This window comes from Anticarsia gemmatalis, chromosome 3 (genome assembly GCF_050436995.1).
Source record: "Anticarsia gemmatalis isolate Benzon Research Colony breed Stoneville strain chromosome 3, ilAntGemm2 primary, whole genome shotgun sequence".
Lineage (NCBI taxonomy): Eukaryota > Metazoa > Arthropoda > Insecta > Lepidoptera > Erebidae > Anticarsia > Anticarsia gemmatalis.
Window position 1 is genome coordinate 5,257,097 of NC_134747.1, and position 21,597 is coordinate 5,278,693.

At 35.5% G+C, this 21,597-nt stretch overlaps 1 protein-coding gene across 4 annotated transcripts; it reads right to left on the reverse strand.

The window, feature by feature from the left end:
• Positions 1-12,166: 12,166 nt before the first annotated feature.
• On the reverse strand, positions 12,167-21,553 carry LOC142987290 (NHL repeat-containing protein 2). Of its 4 annotated transcripts, none has more exons than XM_076135951.1 (11): positions 21,296-21,553; positions 18,680-18,846; positions 18,128-18,287; positions 16,654-16,832; positions 16,161-16,308; positions 15,614-15,781; positions 14,988-15,155; positions 14,553-14,672; positions 13,996-14,100; positions 13,538-13,647; positions 12,167-13,145 (listed from the first exon to the last, which is right to left on the reverse strand). In XM_076135951.1, exons 1-11 carry the CDS (start codon positions 21,450-21,452, stop codon positions 12,342-12,344), a joined length of 2,286 nt encoding a protein of 761 aa, XP_075992066.1. In that variant the 5' UTR covers positions 21,453-21,553; the 3' UTR covers positions 12,167-12,341. The 4 variants fall into 4 exon arrangements, with proteins under 4 accessions (XP_075992066.1, XP_075992067.1, XP_075992068.1 ...); XM_076135952.1 differs by lacking the exon at positions 21,296-21,553 and adding an exon at positions 19,523-19,660; XM_076135953.1 differs by lacking the exon at positions 21,296-21,553 and adding an exon at positions 19,512-19,643.
• Positions 21,554-21,597: the final 44 nt, after the last annotated feature.

The following is a 21,597-nucleotide window of genomic DNA, read 5'->3' on the forward strand; positions in this document are numbered from 1 at the left end:
TGCGTGATTTATCGAGATTTTAATTAACTCCAAATAAAGTATTTGTACCAAACAGGCCATCCTTAGCTGCATAAGTCTGCGGGTCACTTATGTTCAAGATTCTGAATTTTGTATCATATCGCCAGTCGCAAACCTTGCACAAAAGGCTGATCACGGCTCTATACTAAGTTGTTGGCCTATATTCAGTAAAATTTAATAATTGTTATAAATTGAGTTATCACTGCAAGTCCGACAGCCGTCAGAATTGAAACCAGGTCATTTGCACAGCCTGAACTTTGGTTAAAAGGTTTTAGAATATGCTATTAATGGTAAGCACGCTGTAAAGCTTCGTAAAAATACCCGATAAAAATATAAGGGTAAAGTCTTTTACAGCTAAAGATAAATTAACTAAAATAAAGCATAATCACATACATTGTATAGTTATCTAAAAGTATGAATATGAACATCATGTAATATTCAATCATTTTGCTAAATTAAAAGGAGTACATAACATTTTTTTAGATTATAGTAATGATGGATAACACCTTTCCATAATCAAAATAGATCTAAGGCTTTAGGGCTAGGACTATTCCAACATTATTGTTAGACCGAGATGAGTGTTGCGTGAACCAAAACTAAATTGATTCAAGATTCCCACAAAAATCTTTTAAGAATACGAATGGTTGTAAATTAGTTTATCTACTAAAGAACCGCTGTATCCAAGGAGACACTATAATTTACTAGCTGACCCGCGCAACTTCGCTTGCGTCACATAAGAGGGAAATGGTCAAAATTTTGCCCGTTTTTGTAACATTTCTTATTGCTACTCTGCTCCTATTGGTCGTAGCGTGATGCTATATAGCCAAAAGCCTTCCTCGATAAATAGACTATCTAACACTGAAATATTTTTTCAAATCGGACCAGTAGTTCCTGAGATTAGCGCGTTCAAACTAACAAACAAACAAACAAACTCTTCAGCTTTATAATATTAGTATAGATTCACGTTTACACGCGGATTGACTGCTATTTTATTACACTAGTGTTTAATACCTAAACTGATTATCATAAACTGTAACACGAGTTCGTTGTTCTTCGACCAAAAATGCGGACTCTCAACCTTTTAAGTTCGAGGAAGAGATTGTTTAAGTTCATGGAAGTTCAACTAAAAACTAAAGTGCACCGTTGTTACGTTTTTGTTGCTATTTTTGGATCTACATTGTAATCAGAGATGTTAGTCCGTTGCCGTAAATATTTAATATCCGAAATAAAAGTTTCGTTAATTTCGGTAAATGTCTTGCAAATAGGTGAGGTGTGTAATTATAACCGGCAGTTCTGTATGACAAGATCTATGGATGTGAATGAAGCAAAGGAAGTTTGTAAGGATGGTACCATAAGGCGTTCTCTTGTCTCTGCTTGCCCTGTGGGCAGAAGGCGTAATTATATGTAGGTATGTAACTTCGGATAAGTCTAAAATATATTGATAAGTAACTAATTCAATATTAAGGTTATGTATCCAAAGGGTAAAACGCGGCATAATTCCTAAGACTTAGCTGTACGCCCGTCAGTCCGTCCGTCACCAGGCTACATTACGTAAACTGTATCTTCAAAAGCTTATATCGTATGCGAATGCAAAGAACCGTATCTGAAACCTAAATAATGTTATTGATATATCCGGATCTGAAATTTGACAATCAAACATCCCTAATTGCAATACGAAATATCAATTATCTTTCCCCATTTTCTTAGTACACCTTTAACCTTCAAAATTACGTAGAATTTTTAATATTCAAGTTCATTTGGATACAGTGAGTAGTTGTGGAATTTTACAATCAATGGTTGCTAATAACAATCATGTGACAAACTTTTTTATTCGTCGCTAAAGATTGCACGAGGTTATGCTCGCATGTCACTATAAACTTTTTACGTTTAGCCGTTAGTATGTCAATACTTATCAATACAATTGTAAGTAATTATGAGGTTTGAGTGCGTAAAATTTTATTGTGATGGGATTATCTACTTGCATGTGATAGCTGGCCTAAGCATTCGACTACCACGCAAGTGTTCGAAGTTTCGAAGCCAAATGGAAATTGTATTGATGATGTGAGAAGGGCTCTTTATTTAATTGAACTGAAGAGCGGGGCGTATATAGGAACGTTATGCTTTAAAGGAGCGTTTAAACAAGCTTGTAATTAGATTAAGTTTAGTATATGGAATAAACGATATTTTATTTTTTTATTTCAAATCTTAATGCCGACTCCTACCAAGCATTATCTAAGCCTCTGTATAAGACGTCATTAAATCACGTATAGAAATAAGTTTTTTTTTTGCGTACTGTAATTAGATTTTTATTGTAAATAGTGACGTCATCACTTCGTTTGGCAACATCTTCTACAAGTTAATGTCCTCATTACTTTTTTATAATTTCATAATTGGGACAGTCACGCGAGCTCGTACAAAGGTTGCACTAATTTAACTAATTGTAGGTACCTATCTGCGATTGTGACGTCACTGGAGGTCAATGTCAAGGGCATTGTGTGAACATCTTCAAGTCTTTCGACTAGTTTTTCTATTGGTTGTATCTATGGTGATTTACACACGCGATCGTGTTACGTAAAACGAACTTGGTACCTTTGATACTCTTCTATCGTATCGGCCTTAGGTATGGATCGTATCAATGGGCTTGTATCTATCCCACAATTTTTGTTGGCTTGCTTCTGCTTAAGATTTTAAGGACCCCAAAGATTAGCTGGTGTGCAAGTAGCCTATGTGTTCAACAGGGTCATGTTATAAGTAAATTGTCAATAAGCCTAATTTTCATCAAGTCCTTTCATTCGATTTTGCATTAGGTAACAAACACCTATCCGCACTTCCTCGTAAGATAAGCTTTAAAATGCTAGCCAGAAGCGGCTTTTTTTTTCAGAAAAAGGTGAGACTCTAAAAGATTTTGAGGCTTTCAATATAATGCACCCACTTAGGGCATCGACCTAGAGCTCTTAATTGAAGTTAACGTCACAAAGTTTTACTAATCGCGGATATGCTATAACATCCACTGCCTCCATTTAAAATCTTTAGAAATAAACTCATGCCATTGTAATAATTACATTATTATATTCTATGTAGTATTTTAGTCCTACTTTAACTGATATTACAATTGACAAAGCCATTACAACAAGGTAAAGATGAAGTAAATTGTTCACGCGCCGAGCTCATTGATCGTGTAATCGTTCACACTGAGACATCTTAGACATCATCAGTTCGCGGCTTTACGCGGCTTTACACACGGATCTCCGGCTTACGTTCTATCATTCTTAGTAATGTAACTACTCATACATATTTTTAATGTAATCCTCTTGACATTATACAATTAATGCATGATGCAATTCAGATAATAAATAACATTGTCGCTCCATGTTATGTATTGTTCTAAGTACCTTCGCTTGATTACGAATCCGATTTCAAGATCCGCCTGTTTATGACTACTTTGTATATTATTTAATAGATTCCGTGACTTTGTCTATTAAAAGAGGTATCTTGTTTACTGCCAAAAATAGAATAGATAACCGAGGCAAAGAATCAGCGGCATATAAATGGCTTCATCGCCGGCATTCTTCAAGTGACCTCTAGGTACTTGTGGGATAACACGCAAGTAATAGTAACTGTAGTACCTACCTATAGTAAATCTCAAAATTCTAGTAGTAGAGTCGTGAAAGTTTCGTACTAATTTGATATAGGTACTCTGATAACTTTACCTTAACGAGAAATATTTCCAAGGATACCTAAACGAAATTGAATCTTCCTTGTAAATTTTTAATTGGTTGCTAGCCCGTGTAATGTTATTGTAAGGCAGTTGTTAGCCAGTACATTACACAGGCTAGATCAGAATTGAAGAACAAAGAATGCCATGCTTGCAGGTGTCAATTCCCTGTGTCCCAACATTGAATTCAACCATTAATGAATTGGCACAATCTACACGCCAAACAACATACAGTTCTTGTCACATGTGATAACTATGTGGAAATGCCTTAGAAATGTCTTGCTCTTATTGTAAAATGTCACACGAACGGGAATGCGTGCATCAGAGACGGCAAAACATATTTTCAATTAGCAATTATACTAAGCCCAAGTATTTTAGTTTACGATCCAAATGCACGCGGTTGCGTATGAGCTAATCACGACTGACTTTGTAACAGAAATTGGACGTTTCTCAGGCTTTTTTAATGGCTTGATGAGTCTAAAAACGTTTGTGCTACTGACACGAGTTCTTGATCTAGAATCTTTGTTTTTAGAACTGCGATATGACTTAGTGCGAGTAGTGAACCTTTTGTTGTAGTTTGTTGAAATTGCCTAAAAATGTTAGCTTACTCAAAAGGCCAGTCTTTTCACGTGTTTTCTAAAATAACGTTTGTAGATGACAAATAATATTTGCAACATTTTTTTCATGTATTACTTGCCGTAGGTATTTAATGTAAATGATATTTTTTTTTAAACACCTTCACAACAATCTCTGCATCACCCTAAGGTAGACTGGCAGAAAATGCTCCTGGCATTAAGTCCGCCTTTATACAGCTCTGTATACAAAGTTTAAAATAAAAAATAAATAAAATAAATAGATTACTGATATCGTATGAACTTGAAACTTGAACTTGAAAAGTCTAAAACCTAAACACAGTCGTTAACTGCACGAAATAAGACATGGATCTGCTATAATTACTTTTAATGTAATTTAAATTTTAAAGTCAATTGATAATATACATATCAATGATTGGACATTCAAATAGAACAGAAAAAAATATGTCCATAAATTTACGATATAGAAGTTTTGTAACTAAACATAGTTTACAAACAAACATACACAGGTCACTTATTGATGACCGCGACCAATTTTATAGCCCGTAATACGAGTGCAACTATTAAAAAATTGTACACATCGTATTTTATTAAACCTTACAAGATTTACCTTGAATTATCGACTTACTTAAGACTGGTAAATAATTATATAAAATGAAGATGTGGCCATTTTAGTAAAAGGGAAATAATTTACAATTCTATAACAGGTCTTTTGAATAAGATTTATACGTATATACATACATAAAATCGCGTCTTTTTCTCACAGAGGTAGGCAGAGACCAGAGAACGCCTACTTAGTACGAACTTTACTAACTCTTTTGTCATACAGGACCGACGGAATAAGAATTTCTAACAAACTTGCAAATAAAGTAAGTCGAGATCGTGCTTTATGCTAGAAAGCAATGAACACTCACTCAATTATTTAGATAACCAGTGATATGCAACACAAGACCAAAACACAGTGTAGTCTCAATAGGATACCTCTCGATCAGCGAATATATCTTTAACAATGTACCAATAACTATAGCTTGAAAGGGGAAGTTGTCGGAAACACCTCAGTCAAGTCAATCACATGTATATTTTTGAGGTTAAAAGCCCTGAAAGAGGTTATAGAAAGCTGTTACAAAACACTAACAATATTAACCTGTTTACGATTAAGAAAAAGGTGAATGTTGATCGTTTATCATACAAAAGTATACTTCATAATGTGAAATAATTTATCAATATAATATTTAAATTAAGGGCGATTTTCTGTTAGCGTAAAACCCGGTGATAAACTTCGTAAGGAGAATAAGAAACTATCATAAACACCTGATTTTAATCGTAACATCGATTCATAAATTCTTAATCAATTAATTTTAAATATGAGAAAGTAAAATCTAGGCACCTAGTTAAGTTAGATAATATTCATTACATTAGTATTCGAGTTATATTTAAATAAAAAACTATACTAAAATAAAGTACCTATAGCAGAAAGCTCTTCTTCAAACATCATCGAAAACCTATTAAATTAAACTATCATATCAACATAAATAGGGGAGACTCAAGTAATTATGCCGATCAACATCTTTGAGTGCATACTCATTTACGTTAAACAATTGCCCAACACATCCATTGTGTTCATATGTAAAAAATGTTTCAATGTGGGAAAGCCATTGTCTCACAGCGAAAATGCACCACGGCTGGAAACAAAAACAATAAGTCGTGTCTCAATTCGACGCTAGAATATTAATAACTTACAATCATTACAATCGTACTAAGTATGTAACTATGTAATGTAGTTACTGGCCTACTACGAGGTAGGTACTAGGTAGTGTAGGTACTAGGCACCAGGTATCCTTCAGTAATAAGACAGTAATGATAGACTTCTCCACACTGTGAAAGATGAAAGACTTGAGCAGCACCATTCTATACCACTATCGATTATCGACAACCGGCTAGCAACAGAGCCATTTTATATCAAAATCAGATCATTGCCTCTAGCGGACGCCGTAAGAACTATTTTTGGAGTAAATTTTAGATGTCAATCTCTCTATAGTCGATAGTACCGACTGTAGGGAAACGCGTATCCTCCAGCATAAGGCAGTTTAAGGCTGGACTTCTCCAGGCTGTCCAAGTACAGGTGGAAAATATCGCGATACTTTTTTTATGTATATTATTTAATATTATATGTATGTATAGATTATGATATGGAACATCCTGCTCACACTAACACAATATTTGGCATTTTAAACTGACAAGATGATAATATGTTTATTTTTATGAGAAAACGGTAACTGGCTTTATCAAAAGGATTGATGATGATTCTGTTATTAATTCAACCTCTCGAACAAAATTAAAACCTATATAAGTTTTAAAAACCTTTCGATCCGAGACAAGGAGTCTTCCTTTCAAATTTAACTAGTTCCTCACTTAACATAATAGTCTTAGTAACAAACTCGTGTAAGCTCAGATTCGTTATTCAATTTTAAAACTTTAAAGAAGTTAAAGACATAATACTGTTTATTCGTAAGACAGTTAATATGAATTTATATACAAACCAATTAAATAAAAGCCTTCAACCGGATGCAAATTTAGTTCATCTTGTGATGTTCACATTAGCCTTCGCTTCATAATCATAATGCCGAATTCACATTTGAATAACAAAATACACGTTTATTGGGCTTAAGTTATAATTATCCGTGCAATGAGACCATGAAGAAGCATGACTATTTAAAGTAATGATGAGTTCATAATGTATTGTTTATTTATTACTGTACTAAGGACGAAAGGAGGAGACGCTCGTGGCTAAGTAACAGCCGCACGGATAGATCTCTGAGGTTATGGTTACGCTGTGCTTGCCGAGGTTGTTCTGTGGATGGGTGAACATATTATAAAGAAGGAGTTCCTCCGTGATTCGGAAGGCACGTTAAATTACGGATCCCGGTTGCGATTTTTAAACATCTCTGATAGTTGTTACCAGTAGTCAGTAGCTTGCAAGCCTGACAATCAGTTTTAACGTGGCGTAGGTATAATGTTAGAGTCCAAGTAACTGAGTTGTGAAGTTCCGATAGGTCGTTCAGCTGCATCCAGTAGGCCTGGAAACCGACTCCCACATAGTTGGAATAAAGGCTAGGCTGATTGAGTAGGGATGAGAGAAAAATAATAATTGACGCCAAGGGAATTCCAAAATGGATGAAAATAAGTGTTTCAGAGACTTAGTAAATTGGGTATTTCTTAAGGAAACTTGCATGTAAGATAGACGTCAGATATTGCTAAAATTGGTTAACCTTTCCTCTTTGGAGACGTTAATTTTTGACTAATACTTATTATTGTCAAAGCGCATTACGCCTGTTTGTCACTCTTTTATGTCTAAACTGATTAATCGGATCAGAAAAATTTTGATTGGTTTTATCTGTTACAAGTTATGTGTGTACTTATTATGTTTTTGGTCTGCCTACCCCTATGAGATATGATATATGCTAGGACTTGTGTCGCTCAATCCTTTCGGGAAGAGGCATCCTACAAATCGTATTGCTTCTGTATGTATGTACTAACTCTGAATAAGGAACCATTATTTAGTACTTCTGTTAGTTCTATAGTTCTGCATAACTTAACATTCTCGATTTATCTACTTTACATCAAACACTACCAATTTGTCATTTGAACGACAGGAGCTCGATATTATCTACTGTGTCGAAAATACTAAGCCTCTAAATTAAGATTGAAGACTTATGCGGCAGGTAAGTATTGTAAGTAAGCATATGTATGTAGAAAACATTACAAGAACACTTACACTACGTAACGATTCCTTCATCATTAAAGCGAGAGATAATTAATGTCTAAGACGCACATCACTAAAAAAGTCAAAGGTGAGTGCCTTGGATTTAAACCCGAACCGCCGCGGAAGGTTACGACCGATAGGCTATTTAAGGCTATCACTGCTTTTTACATAAAATACCTATCGCCTAAAACGATTTAAATCTTAAATCAAAGATGTCACATCCATATTGATAAACGATGTGATATATTTAGATAAGGATTTCTGACCTTTCGTCGAAATAACTTGAATGCCTAAATAGTTTTTTGTAGCCAAGAATAATGTTCTACTTGCGAGGTAGCAACGGATCCATCAAGCAAGCTGAGTCAATGAACGACTGCTCTATTATTATGATTATAATCATTACTGGAGGCTGGCAGGTTTCACCGGGCGAAGTAGTCACGACTAAACTCTAAATCCAAAGCTGTTTCCATCACGTGATAACACCAAGGTCCGTTTCTTTTATCAAATACCACAACCTGTTACGAAATCGTGAAGGAAGCGATGCATTTATAAATATCTCCCATGATTTTATCGTCATATAGTAATACGACAAACTACGAATGCCGAGTGAATACTTAATAGAAAAAATAACCCTTGACTAGTGCATGAACAAGTACACACACGGCACGTTGGCAACAACTAAATAAATGCATATCTTCATTTAATTAATCACGAGCATATGTCGTCCATTTTTATGGCCGCAAACTTAAGGTTGCACTCTGCACTAGATACCTACTCTACTTACATACAATGCGTTAAGGAGTAGAGCAATAGCAATAGTCTTATTACAAAACATTTTTCAGACTTTTATTACAGTTACATTCAAGGCAATCAGACGTTTGGAACGCCTGTCAATAATTTAAATGAAGATTATATCTTCATCAGATAATGAGTAAGCTTGAAGATCTCTTTAATTTTACTAAAGTTATCTGATATTTGGAGCAATGATCGGACTATAATACCACACAACCTCCGTGGCGCAGTGGTTTCGGTTGCCATGCCGCTACCCTTGCGTCGGGAGGTCGTGGGTTCGATTCCCATAAGGAACAATTATTTGTCGATCCACAAATATTGTTTCGGGTCTTGTTGTACTTTGTGTCCATTGTTGTATGTTTTTAAAAGTCCCCGCGACACAAGAGCAATACTTAGTGCAGGAGTTTTCTTTAAAAAATAATAATATTAATATGCTACTTTTGCAGAAAGAAAAAAATCTAATCTTTCTGTGCTCTATGGCAGTCTATGATATGGGTGGAAGCTTTTAAATCCTCTCTGTTTTAGTGTTTGCTATTCGTCTCTCGTGCATTGACTAGACGACCGAATAGCATTGTTCATTATCATTTTGCAAAGGTCGTACAGATGATATAGAAGGACGGTCATTACTGTGTCTACTAAACGCCATTAAATTAATCTACGAACAATATTTGCTTGATTCTATAGAACACAAATAAACTGTATTTAAAACCTAACAGTGACTTTTTTTAAGCGGCTAACATCGTGCAACGTTTAACGCGTAAACTGTAGACAGTTCACGCTCAAACAAATAATAATGCATTCGAATAAGGCTAAGGTCGAAGTTGCCATTACCGCATCTGGTCGCGTCCCAAAACAACCGAGGATACAATTAGACCCTTTCAGATCTTAGATCTTGAATTTAAACGCGCCATTTTCTATAATCACAACCACAACCACTAATTATACGTAGGACATAAAGTCATTCTTCCAGTTTCGGTTTTTTCTCCGAGCGTCATGTGACTCTACTTAGTAGGTATATAAACATAAACGGTTTCCGTGTAGCAAATTACCTATGTTTTATAATAATATCGTTTTCAATTAATATTCATAAAACTATTTTACTTTATAAATACTTTTTTGTTGAGTTCATTGTACTATTTAGTGAGCTAATGTTTTGACTGGAATTACAAGATTATCTAGTGGAAATTACGTAATTTATACTTAACTATGATTTATTTTTATATGGTAGGAAGGAAATGTTAAATACATAAACATATTAACATAACATGATTGGAAATACATCTATGAATTAGATTTTAAAATGAATTGTAACCGCAAACACTTACACGCGCTCAGAAAAATAAACTGAGCCACCTCAAAAGGCTTTGTTCTATAGTTTGCGCTTACAGGCTTTTGGGCTTTTCAATTTAACCTATAAGCAGAGTAGGTACATAATTTGAATAAGTAAGTGAATAGGTAGGTACCTCATTAAGATGTCGACTAATTTCACAACGTCCATTTGGGTAGATACTTCGTATGCTCGATATACGAAATGATCCAAAACCTACTAATGCATAGTTAATTGCATAAATTAATAACAATATTTAGCATAAAACACTACAGTTACGGTGCAACTCATCTGAATTATAATTAACGTAGCACGATACCACTGAGGTCAATATTTTATTAGATCATGCACTGTACATAGAGGGCACTGTAACGGTTACAGGGTTGCTACACAACTTAAACTCACCTTATTACACTATAGTCTGACAACTTAGAAAACAGCCTTAATTACAAGGGGCACTTTTGATTTGCGTCACTTATCCGCAAACCTACGCAGCGGACGATTATCTGTTTACTACGACCACTATATTTTGGATATACCCTTATATCCGAATAATACTTTAGGTAAATCGTGTCTTCCAAAGTTCTGATAAGTTCTCGGACTAAAAGGGTGCGTCGTTTTTTTTATCGGGGTAGTGACTAGTTACATTAATAATATTTGGTCTTAAAAATAGTAGTTAGACTGTATTATTAAAGACAGAATGCTTGTATGTTGCAGCCCTAAGAGTATGACAACATAGTCTCGTTTAATCTGGATGAGTTTAATTAATAATTGTGTATCTAGTGATTAGATAGTAAGGCCGCCGGTCTAATTTGTAGCACTTACTAATGCAAATGAGATGAGACCTCAGCCGAACACGTTACATATTAATAAGCAGGGTCTCGTGATCGGACGCGGGCGCATCGCTCGTCATATTGTACCGACCTTCAACATGAATGCAATACTCATCACGTGGTTTCCTTCATAAACCTACCGTGCTTTGTTTGCGATATACCTTCGATTTGAACTTTTGTTAGTCATTCACTGTTTTCGGAAGAATTATGATGAAGCAATTCAGTGTATTTATTTTTGTCACGCATTTTATTGAAATTCGTACTTTACATAGAGGCATATAAAATGCTACTCAGCACCAAGGGCTTCAGTTTTGGTTAATTCATTCGGTGACACTGATGCTGTTTGGATATGCCTATCAGTTAAATCCGACAAGAATATTTTAGGTGTCAACCTTCAAGTTTAGTTGATAGACACCTATGGAACTTATGGAAGGGAAAGAATCCGTACCAAATTAACATAGACTTAGGCATAGTCCATTCTTCGGGCTATAGGCCTTACAATTCATCGGGACCTAGTGTTCATTTCGTAGTATTGCTCTTCTAAAGGCACTTAATAACCCGGAGTGAAAAGTTAATATCAATAACTTGAATAACCTGAGTAGGTAGCTACCTACTTGCAACATTGTTGTACCGCTCGAAGGGTCGTAATATGAAAACATCGGCATTCATTGTGCTCAAGCATCAGTTACTTAACTGTTATTATACGAAGTCATCTGTGCTGTAAACATTACGTCACGATCTCCCGTTTTCCTTAATTGAATCATGTGATCGATAATATTATTTTATAAGGTCAGTTAAATCGAATCATGAGGTCTATTTTATAGCGAAACGAAATTTTAAATGTTTTGATCGACACTTCCTACTAGCGGACAAATGTCAATGCTAAATAGAAAACAGATAAATGTGAGCTTGTCATAAAAAGGAATGGATTTGTTGGCAACGGCAACGTGACAATCGGATAAAAACTTGAGCCTTTGACGCCACCTGGGGCGCAGCGGTTAAGACGATCACCATGTCGGCACCTCTATGAGCAACGGTCGTAGATTTGATTTCTATTCCGTATGAACTATAAATTGATCAGTGCATATAAAACAACGGGTAGGGAATAAAGAACAAATAAACATCTTATATAAAAAAATATCTGTATGTCAATTAACAAAACTAAAGTTAATATATTTAAATTAAAATAACATCATCTGTTATTCGAATGCAACGACTTTCCTTAAAAATAATCAGGTTATCTTATAACTACAATGTGCTGCGAAAGATTTTGTGCTTGTTCATATTGGATATCTCCTGCTTAGGACTTTTCTATCCTCTTTGGTTCAGGCCTATTCACAGGGTTCACTTTACACGTAATCTTGTAGGATTCGACCATTTTTACGGAATCTCTAACTAAAATGGTTGATCTAATAGTGAAAGAATGCGAGAAGCATACATTGTTGTCACACAACGCTGTATGGAAGCTCAGGTACAAACGGTAATGGAACTTGTCAGTTCGTTGTTTGAGTTTCATTTCTACCCGACCGGGGAGCTTGTTCCCTTTATGTAGAGAGCTGATGAACTCGAAATCTTCTAAAGTAACGTCCTTATTATTCTCATCTCTGACGCACACCAACCAATTCTGCGGCGCTCCCGCAGTAAACTGTACATTCTTTGTATCAGCATCCAAACTTACATTGAAATAGATAATAAGATTACCACATTTTCTATTCACAAATAAATCATTCTTATACAAAATTAAATTCTCTGGCTCTGTAAATGCTGGGTCGGGTAAACGTACTTTAAAATCTTGGCACACGTTTTTGGCTAAATTCAAGATCTTTATGCAATGGTTGTTTGTATCGGCTATGTATAGATATTTGCCGTCTTGGGTCATGGATAGGCCGGAGGGTTCATTGAACTTCGCTGGGTCAGTAGTCTCGATCATGGTGGGGTATAAAGAGGTCACTTTTTGAGGTCCAACGTCGACCTTCTTTATTTTATGGTTGTAGGTGTCGGCTACGTATAGAGTTTTAGAAGATTCGCAGTACGCGACGCCGAGCGGATGTTGTAGTTTCGCGTCAAGTCCTGTATCGTCAACATCACCGAAGGCGAATAAATTCTGAAAATGAAGAAAACATTATACTATGATGACGTCTTGACATAACATAATAACAAAATGATTCTTAACTGTATCACGGTATACATTGCAACATTAAGACAATATTATCTTTTACACATCTATCTTATACCCCGATCTCTCTTATTAATATCACGTTTCATTACACATAATTACATAACACTTCATCGCAACAACGAAAGAATCAACAGAACGACTGTTATAACGAACCTCCATATTCGTAAGCACATAAAATGCCAATAACTTCATTTACTCGTTATAAATTAGCAATTATAATTTTATAACAGGTGCGCTATAAAAATTATGTTTTCTAAAGCTCGTTAATAATGTAATTATACATGTTTATAGGAACATAACCAGCAATGGTTGCATACCAAAGGATTGCGATCACCACCACACAATGTTGACACTTGTCCTGTAGTTAGCGCTAGCCTTCGAATTGAAGAACTCTCGGAATCTGCGATAAAAATTTCTGGACTGCTACCTGTAATAAATGTCAATTATAATAACATTTATATGACCACACTGGTAATATTAAAATTCTAGGCTCAATTAAACGACGAGCTACGGTTTATAACATTAATCATACACGCATTTCAATGACATTTTAGATTTGAGTATGCACGTATACGCGTAATGATAGAGCACGAATGAAATATGCACGTAGTTTATACGTGTATCATAATATACGAAAACAACTGTGAAAATATAAACTCATAAGCTGTCTGATATTTATAATATATTTTTGCTTTATATAACAACAGTTTCGACTAAGTACATATTATCAGTTTTGTTGTTAGGTGCATTTTGTGTAAATAATTACGAAACTTACCCATTCTAAGGGCTAGTCCGGATGGCTGTGCAAAGGCTGCAGCGTTCGCATACGTACTGTTCCGAGCTGCCTCAGCGCCAGAACCAGCTAAGCACACGCATGTACCTGTACAAATTAATTATTATTAACTAACACCTTATTAAATGTTTCAAATTATTATTATACATATGGCACTTAAAATTTTAATCCACGCTGGGGCAAATTAAATCCTCACTATTTGCCTGGAGTTACACCGTATTAAATGTTCCAAATCATTATTAAACACATGGCACTTAAAATTCGCATACAGGCTGGGGCAAAGTATCTAATTCCGAGTTTTTCCATGATAAATCCTCACTATTTGCTTGGAGTTACGAAGAAGGTTTTGGACCTCCGTTCCCATAGAACAGTCTGTTCTACGCCTGACCTCTTACTGAATGTGTTGGATATTGGGCTACGAGGGCACCCGTATATAGTACGCGCATTTAGACACTTTAAACTTAGTCCTGCACCAATGACTGTTTTCAATAAAACGGGCCGCCATAACGGAATGTTGGCTAGAATTATAGTAATCATACCTTCAGTGAATGTCTTGTATTTCCACCAAATAGTGGTGTCGAGGAACAGCGCCCATATCTGATGTGAGCCAGCACACGCGATCAGGAGTACGCGGCGTTTCTCGTCTTTCTTCTCTTTCTCTATAAATAAAGAAACAACGCTTAACTTACGCGTCTTTTACAGTTATTATACTTTTAATTAACAAGCAGTGGAATTTGGGCCGTTTCTTAAAACGGAATAAAATGACCGTATATGTATATCCTATATAAATCTAGGTACGGGGAAGCACATGAAACGCAAATTGTTTAGCTTGAAGATTCAAAGCAGAGTACACAGTGCAGTGTATACGAAAGCTCAGGCATTCCAAGGTAGAATGCGTGTTCGAGTTAATTGCTATAGACTATTATAAAATGAACATACAACGTGAAATTTAGGAGAGTGATTATGTTATTTACCTTTTTCATCATCAGCGATGATAACGTCTTTATCAGGCGGGGGTTGAGCCGAGGGGGGCGGCGGTGGAGGGGGGAGCAGCGGCCTCACCGACATGTCCATGTCTGGTGTCGTGTACAGCAGCACGTCCCAGGGTGACGCTAGAGCTTGGACTCCCAGGCATTTTCCACCTAAGAAAGATATTTTTATTAATTCCCCAAAGGTAAATCCACCCTTATCACTACTAATCTATACTATATCCGTGCACCCATATATCCATCCATGTATCCATAGTTGAGATGGAAAAGTAAATCTGTCTGCCTGTTCTTTCGTACAAAAAATGTTCGGAACTCCGAGAAAGAACATAGAACAGTTTTTATCTCTGAAAATCCACAGGAACCACGCGGACGGAGTAGCGGAAAAGAGCAAGTTTGTAATGTAAGGCCCGTAAAAATACAATGACTTACAAGAGAAAGTCATTAGAAAAAAGACGATGTTCTGAAGCAATATGCTCACTTTCTTAATTTTAATACCTTCTTTTCTACCAGTATTTTTCTTTTCATTTAAGTAGCTAATTAATTATTATTACCAGTCAGTAATCTTATCACACTCGTCCCATACAAGGAGCCTAAAATAAAAAGGGCAGTACCTAAATCTCCATGTGGTCCTTGTTCTCCAGTCCCGGCGAGTATCTCGACGGTGCCTTCGTCCAGATGTATCGCACGGACAGCGTGGTTGTTAGTATCGCATACAGCTAACACGTTGCTTGACAACCAACATAGCCCTTGTGGTGAATTGAACAGCGCTTCGTTTAGTTCTAAAAGAAAGAAAATATGATATATTTTTAATCAATATATTTTTGTCGGTGATCCATTTACATTGTAATTGGGTTTTGGGGATGAATATTACTTAATTTCATTTTCTAATTGACATAATATGAGACATGTATATTAACTTTCGTGGCACGTCATTGATGGTAGACGTCGACGGTGTTAGTGTGGAAGGGCCTTTAGGTGTTTTAAAGCTTTAAATGACTGGTCTGATGATAATCATCAAAAAATATATTTAGGCAACTGTTTGAGTGACTTGTTTAGAATCTGAAAATCATAACAAAAAACAAATAGGCCTGTCCAAATCAGTGCATGTCATTAATTCATTAGACAAAACAACTTTCAAAAAGGAAAAGTAATACTTACTTCCATCCTTAAATCCTACTTCAGAGCCGCCGACGATCCTCAGTACGACTCCAGTGCAGTCAGTGAGCAGTACTCGATGATGACCAGTATCCGAGATAGCCAGGAACGGCTCCTCCGAACGACCGCGGTAGAACGGGTTCAGAGCAATCTGAACAAATAAATTTAATAAACTGCTGAAAATATTTTAATACCTAACATCACTTTGCCCAACACTAACTTGTGGACGTAAAGTTCGACACCTTAATAGAGTTTTGGCATGCACAGTTCATGAAGATAATAATTAAAATTTATTTGTATTAAAAAAGGAGTTGTCTTAAACAGGCCCCTGTCAGCTGCATTAACCTGCGGGTCACCGATGTCATAAATTTTGGATTTTCAATATCTCTGCGAGCTGTGAACCTTGCAAAGAAGGCTCTCTGCGAAATTGATGGACTGTTCAACTTTCTTTATCATATTCAGCTTTAAGTGTTATCATTTGAAATCAAGCACAAACCTTGCTAGGAAAGTAAAGCACTTGGTCTTCTTTCGCCTTTATATGTTTGGCAGGAGACATTGGCAGACTGGCCGTAGACACTCGCGCGCTGAAGTGACGGAGTGCGGCGCCTACGTACCATTCTAGTTCTTCTTTGTGCCCTTCTCCCGTTAGTATGAATAATGGCTTGTTACCTGGCCCTGTGGAAATATATGCTGTTGTTTATGCCTCGTTCTTTGGCAGTGTAGGTATTATATCTATGAAATGGATACCTTATCAGCTTGACACACTGGTTCGTAAACCTAATAAATAGGTTTGTACTAGATTGTTAGGTTTACAATGACTTAATCATTGTAATACACATATAAGTGTTTCGCAAAATAACTGATTACTGAGCGAAACAATAAGTTTACTTAAGTACAACTAAGGCTTACATTAACATTAATAGACTAGCATCAACTTGGAACGGCAGTTTTAAGAACCCATTTGACTAATAAATTGGTTCTTAAAACCATGATTATTAATCAAATTAATACCAGACTTATAATATGGACCTACATGTAGGACTAGAAATTATACCTAGAGATCATTGTACATAAGCCCTTTTAAAAATAAACATATAAACTATCCAACCTTGATAACTATGTAAACTGTAATTAAACAATGTTTACATACTCAACAGAGACATAGTTACTAATACTGCAGGAAATTATGATAATCACACTAGCTAATTTCCTCATTCTTAAGTAATGGAATGAATAATCTACATTATTTTATTCAAACCATGTATAAACAAATAGTTGTGTGAACATTTCGCAATAGTTGGTGCTGGTAAATGTCAGTACTGCATTCTGTATTGGATTCCAGCCAAACATGTCATGATGACTAATGTTTTGGCTTTGGCTATTCCAGCGATGATTAGGCTATAGAAATAGATTAGTATAAATATTATTATGTGACGATGTTAGCACTAAACATAAATACTGTGTAATCAAAGTTTGTGCAGGTTTGTTGAATTTAACAAGCTAACCTTGTAGTGCTCTCTTCAGAAGAAAAAAACTTGACATGGCTTAACAACTGTTATCTTGATTGACAACGGGACCGACGTTTTACGTGCCGTCCGAAGCACGGAAACACCCAGTTCAAATATCACTATGCGGTCACCCATCTATGGAATGACTGCGCCAAAGGTTGCTTAACCCACAGATTGTTAACCGACTGGTCATCACAACTGGCTATGGGTGCCTGAGTAATGATGCACTCACATATTTTAACAATGCTAGATGCATTGTTAAAATATGTTGACTTTCTCTTGACTCATAAACTTAAAATCTACTGTTAGTATTTATGCAGTTTCACCAACATGCAAAATTATTCTCGGGCAAAATTTTGGTGTATAATTTTTAAGGTTGCCTGATGTCATCCAGGTAAGGCCAGTGCAGGCAATTGATGAAAGAGAAATTAGAAAGTGAAGTATAAAAATTGAACATGTTACCTAATATAAGTAATGTAGGCCAGCATCTTATTCCCATAGCTTCCCACATGCAACTCTCCGAGTCATTCACCACTGGGTGGTTTATATTGTACCTTTGTACTGCTGACAATATATTATTGGAATTCTTTTCATTTGCAAACTTGGCACAATGAACACCAATCTGTAAAAAATATATACTCATTACAACCTTTTGTAGGATGTTTTCAAGATTTTTATCTGAAAAATATTCTTGTTCACTAGAGTCTGTCCATAATGTATAAATACATTTCATGCATTCATTTACACTGGTAAATGAGTGGGCCTTAGTGCAATATTGCTCCTTTATATTAGGTTGGTTCCAGGACAAAATATTTGTATGATGAGCATGAGTACATATCTGTCCTGACTTTGGATGTAAATTTAAATAGATAGGAATATAAGTACTTCGAGCAGTCTATAACAGTAGCAGCATAATTAAATTTAGAATGAGATGGCTGTCTGTCAGATGCCTTAAAACATTTAACAATGTTCTAGAAACAAATCTTCAGCAGTAAATATCACTCTGAAACTTACCACCACTAGTCCACTTTCAACACTGTACTGTTTCTCAATATGTGCGAGATCAGGTAATACATGATAACAGTTAATGCAACAGTATGTCCAGAAGTCTAATATTACTATTTTATCATTACAGTGCTGCGACAATGAAATTGGTTCCAAAACATTCACCCATTCTAAATCTGGAAAAATAAATTTAAAATATTAACATTTTAATTCAGTATATTAAAAACTTTTCTTTAAATATTTTAGAACAATAAAGAAACCCTCACTTGGCCAGGGTGGTGGACACAAGAGCTAACCCCTTATTCAATAGGCTACCCTTGCCCAGCAGTCGGGCAGTAATGGGTTGAAAAAAAATGAAAATGATGGCCTCTGAAGCAAAACACAAGAAACATTCTATAAAAGCTATGACCCACTTGCCATTGCTTAGACTACAGGGCAGTACAGGTGCAGTTGAAGAGAACTGTAAATATTGTTCTAAATTTAAAAGCAAGTATAATTACTTTATGCTAATGTAACTATGTAAGTACTGGTTGTTTTTTTATACTCTGATGACCATAGAACAGTTAGAGTAACTTATTTTTTTATTACTGTGTCTATGTTGGAATATGATTATTTATGAGTAATATAATACTACATGTATGAACCATTTTAAATACTGAATACTATTTGGAGGGTGAAACATGTATGTAATTAATTATCTATACTAATATTATAAAGCTGAAGAGTTTGTTTGTGTTAAATTAATATACTGTCCTAACGATTAGAGCCTTTCAAATTAAGCAAATGTTACATTAAATAATTATAATCAGGTAAAATATACTTAAACTAAGAATAACAGTACAATTCACAAACGTAAGTTGACGTAAATGAATTCAAAAAACAAAAGCAGCCGCCATTTTTTTCTTTTTCTTCCTTTTCTTTTTCGGCAGCTTCACTTGATGTTGCCTGGTTGCCAACACGGCCCTCCTGCATCGTGCATGTCCTCAGGCACGTCCATATATTCAAATTACTCAATGAATCAAAACATCTGAAACGAGTACACAAATATTGTATTATTGTTCAATTAAAAATCTATACTTTAGGTCCACTATTCCGACCAATAGTTTTCATATAAAGTTCCTTTAGACTTAGGCAACTTTACAATATCTAGTGATTGCTGGTCCGCCCAACTTAAATTTTGTCTTTAGACTTAGACATTCCCTTTTTACCAAGTATTCACTCCTTTAGTCCGAAGTAGTGCCTGCTCCAGTTTACTCCTTTAAATCTTAGGCAGTAACTGCTTCAGCACACTACCCCTACTCTGGATAATGAACACAGTTGGTACCTCTGGCGGAACAGCACACACTCACACACACAAATATTAAGTATTACAATGCATTGAAATTAAATTTCTGATCAATAATTTGTATTTATGTATATTTCTACCTTGCCAACACATTCTCGACTTACTGCTGACATTATTTTTGTTAAATAGACCAAATATTAATGTTGATCCATGGCTTGATATCTTCCGCAGCGGCCACTCCTCTATATCTTTTATTTGATCTCTCGCTTCCTCTCATATCTTCTATTTGAATATATAGGCATTTCGTTACTTGAAATGGACCCTTGAATGTAGGAAGTAGCTTGATATCTTATAATACCGTCGGACCATTTAAAAGTCGACGTTTAATCATCAATCACATTAAGCCATGAAGCTACTTTATCATTCAAAGGATCAAATTCCGGTATCATATTATGGAGGGTAATCAGATTTGTACTCACAGTTCTAGGGTGTTTAGACTTTACCCTTTTCCGAGATCGCGACGACCTTGGTGGCGGCGTTTTCAAACCACTCGTACCTACTCATGCTTGAGCTGCTACTACTCGCCATTGTGGGCTGGGAAAATACTACATCCCACTTCTGATGTTAAATTAATATACTGTCCTAACGATTAGAGCCTTTCAAATTAAGCAAATGTTACATTAAATAATTATAATCAGGTAAAATATACTTAAACTAAGAATAACAGTACAATTCACAAACGTAAGTTGACGTAAATGAATTCAAAAAACAAAAGCAGCCGCCATTTTTTTCTTTTTCTTCCTTTTCTTTTTCGGCAGCTTCACTTGATGTTGCCTGGTTGCCAACATTTGTTTGTTTGAACGCGCTAATCTCAGGAACTACTGGTCCGATTTAAAAAATTCTTTCACTATTAGATAGCCCATTTATCGAGGAAGGTTATAGGCTATATATCATCACGCTACGGCCATTAAGAGCGGAGTAGTAACAAAAAATGTTACAAAAACGGGGAAAATTATGACCCATTCTCTCTTACGTGACGCAAGCGAAGTTGCGCGGGTCAGCTAGTTATTTTATATGTTTTAATTTTATACCAGACATAATTATTGGGGGGGTTCACACCCTTTGCTATACTCCAACCGACAAGAATATAAATCATAGTTAAAAGTTAAGTAGGTAATTAATGAGATAGTAATAAATAATAGACATGATTGATGATAATATTATGGCAAACTACCTCAATCTTTATTTATTTATCTGGGAAGAGAGACTTTCTCATATAAATAACTATGTATCTTAGCATTTGAAGGGATATTATTCAACAATGTTAAGAAATAACATACTTTTTTTGAAGTCTTCCACCGGAGTAACAATAGACCAAACTTTCTTGATATGGTTCGTAATGAGAGTATCACGTTCAGAATCAGTTTCTATCGGGCCCAAAGCTTCTGCTAAATCCATGCAGCATTGCGCAACGAAGTCTAGACCACTTGCTTCCATTTTTTTAAGTTTTCAATATATTAATTGAATTTTTCAGTGTTGATTTCAGTTTCGTGAAAAATTGAAATTGGGAGACGAAGACGTGAACTATGTGAATGAAGTTTTTCTGTGATGTCAATTTTGACATTGACACTTATTATTTGAA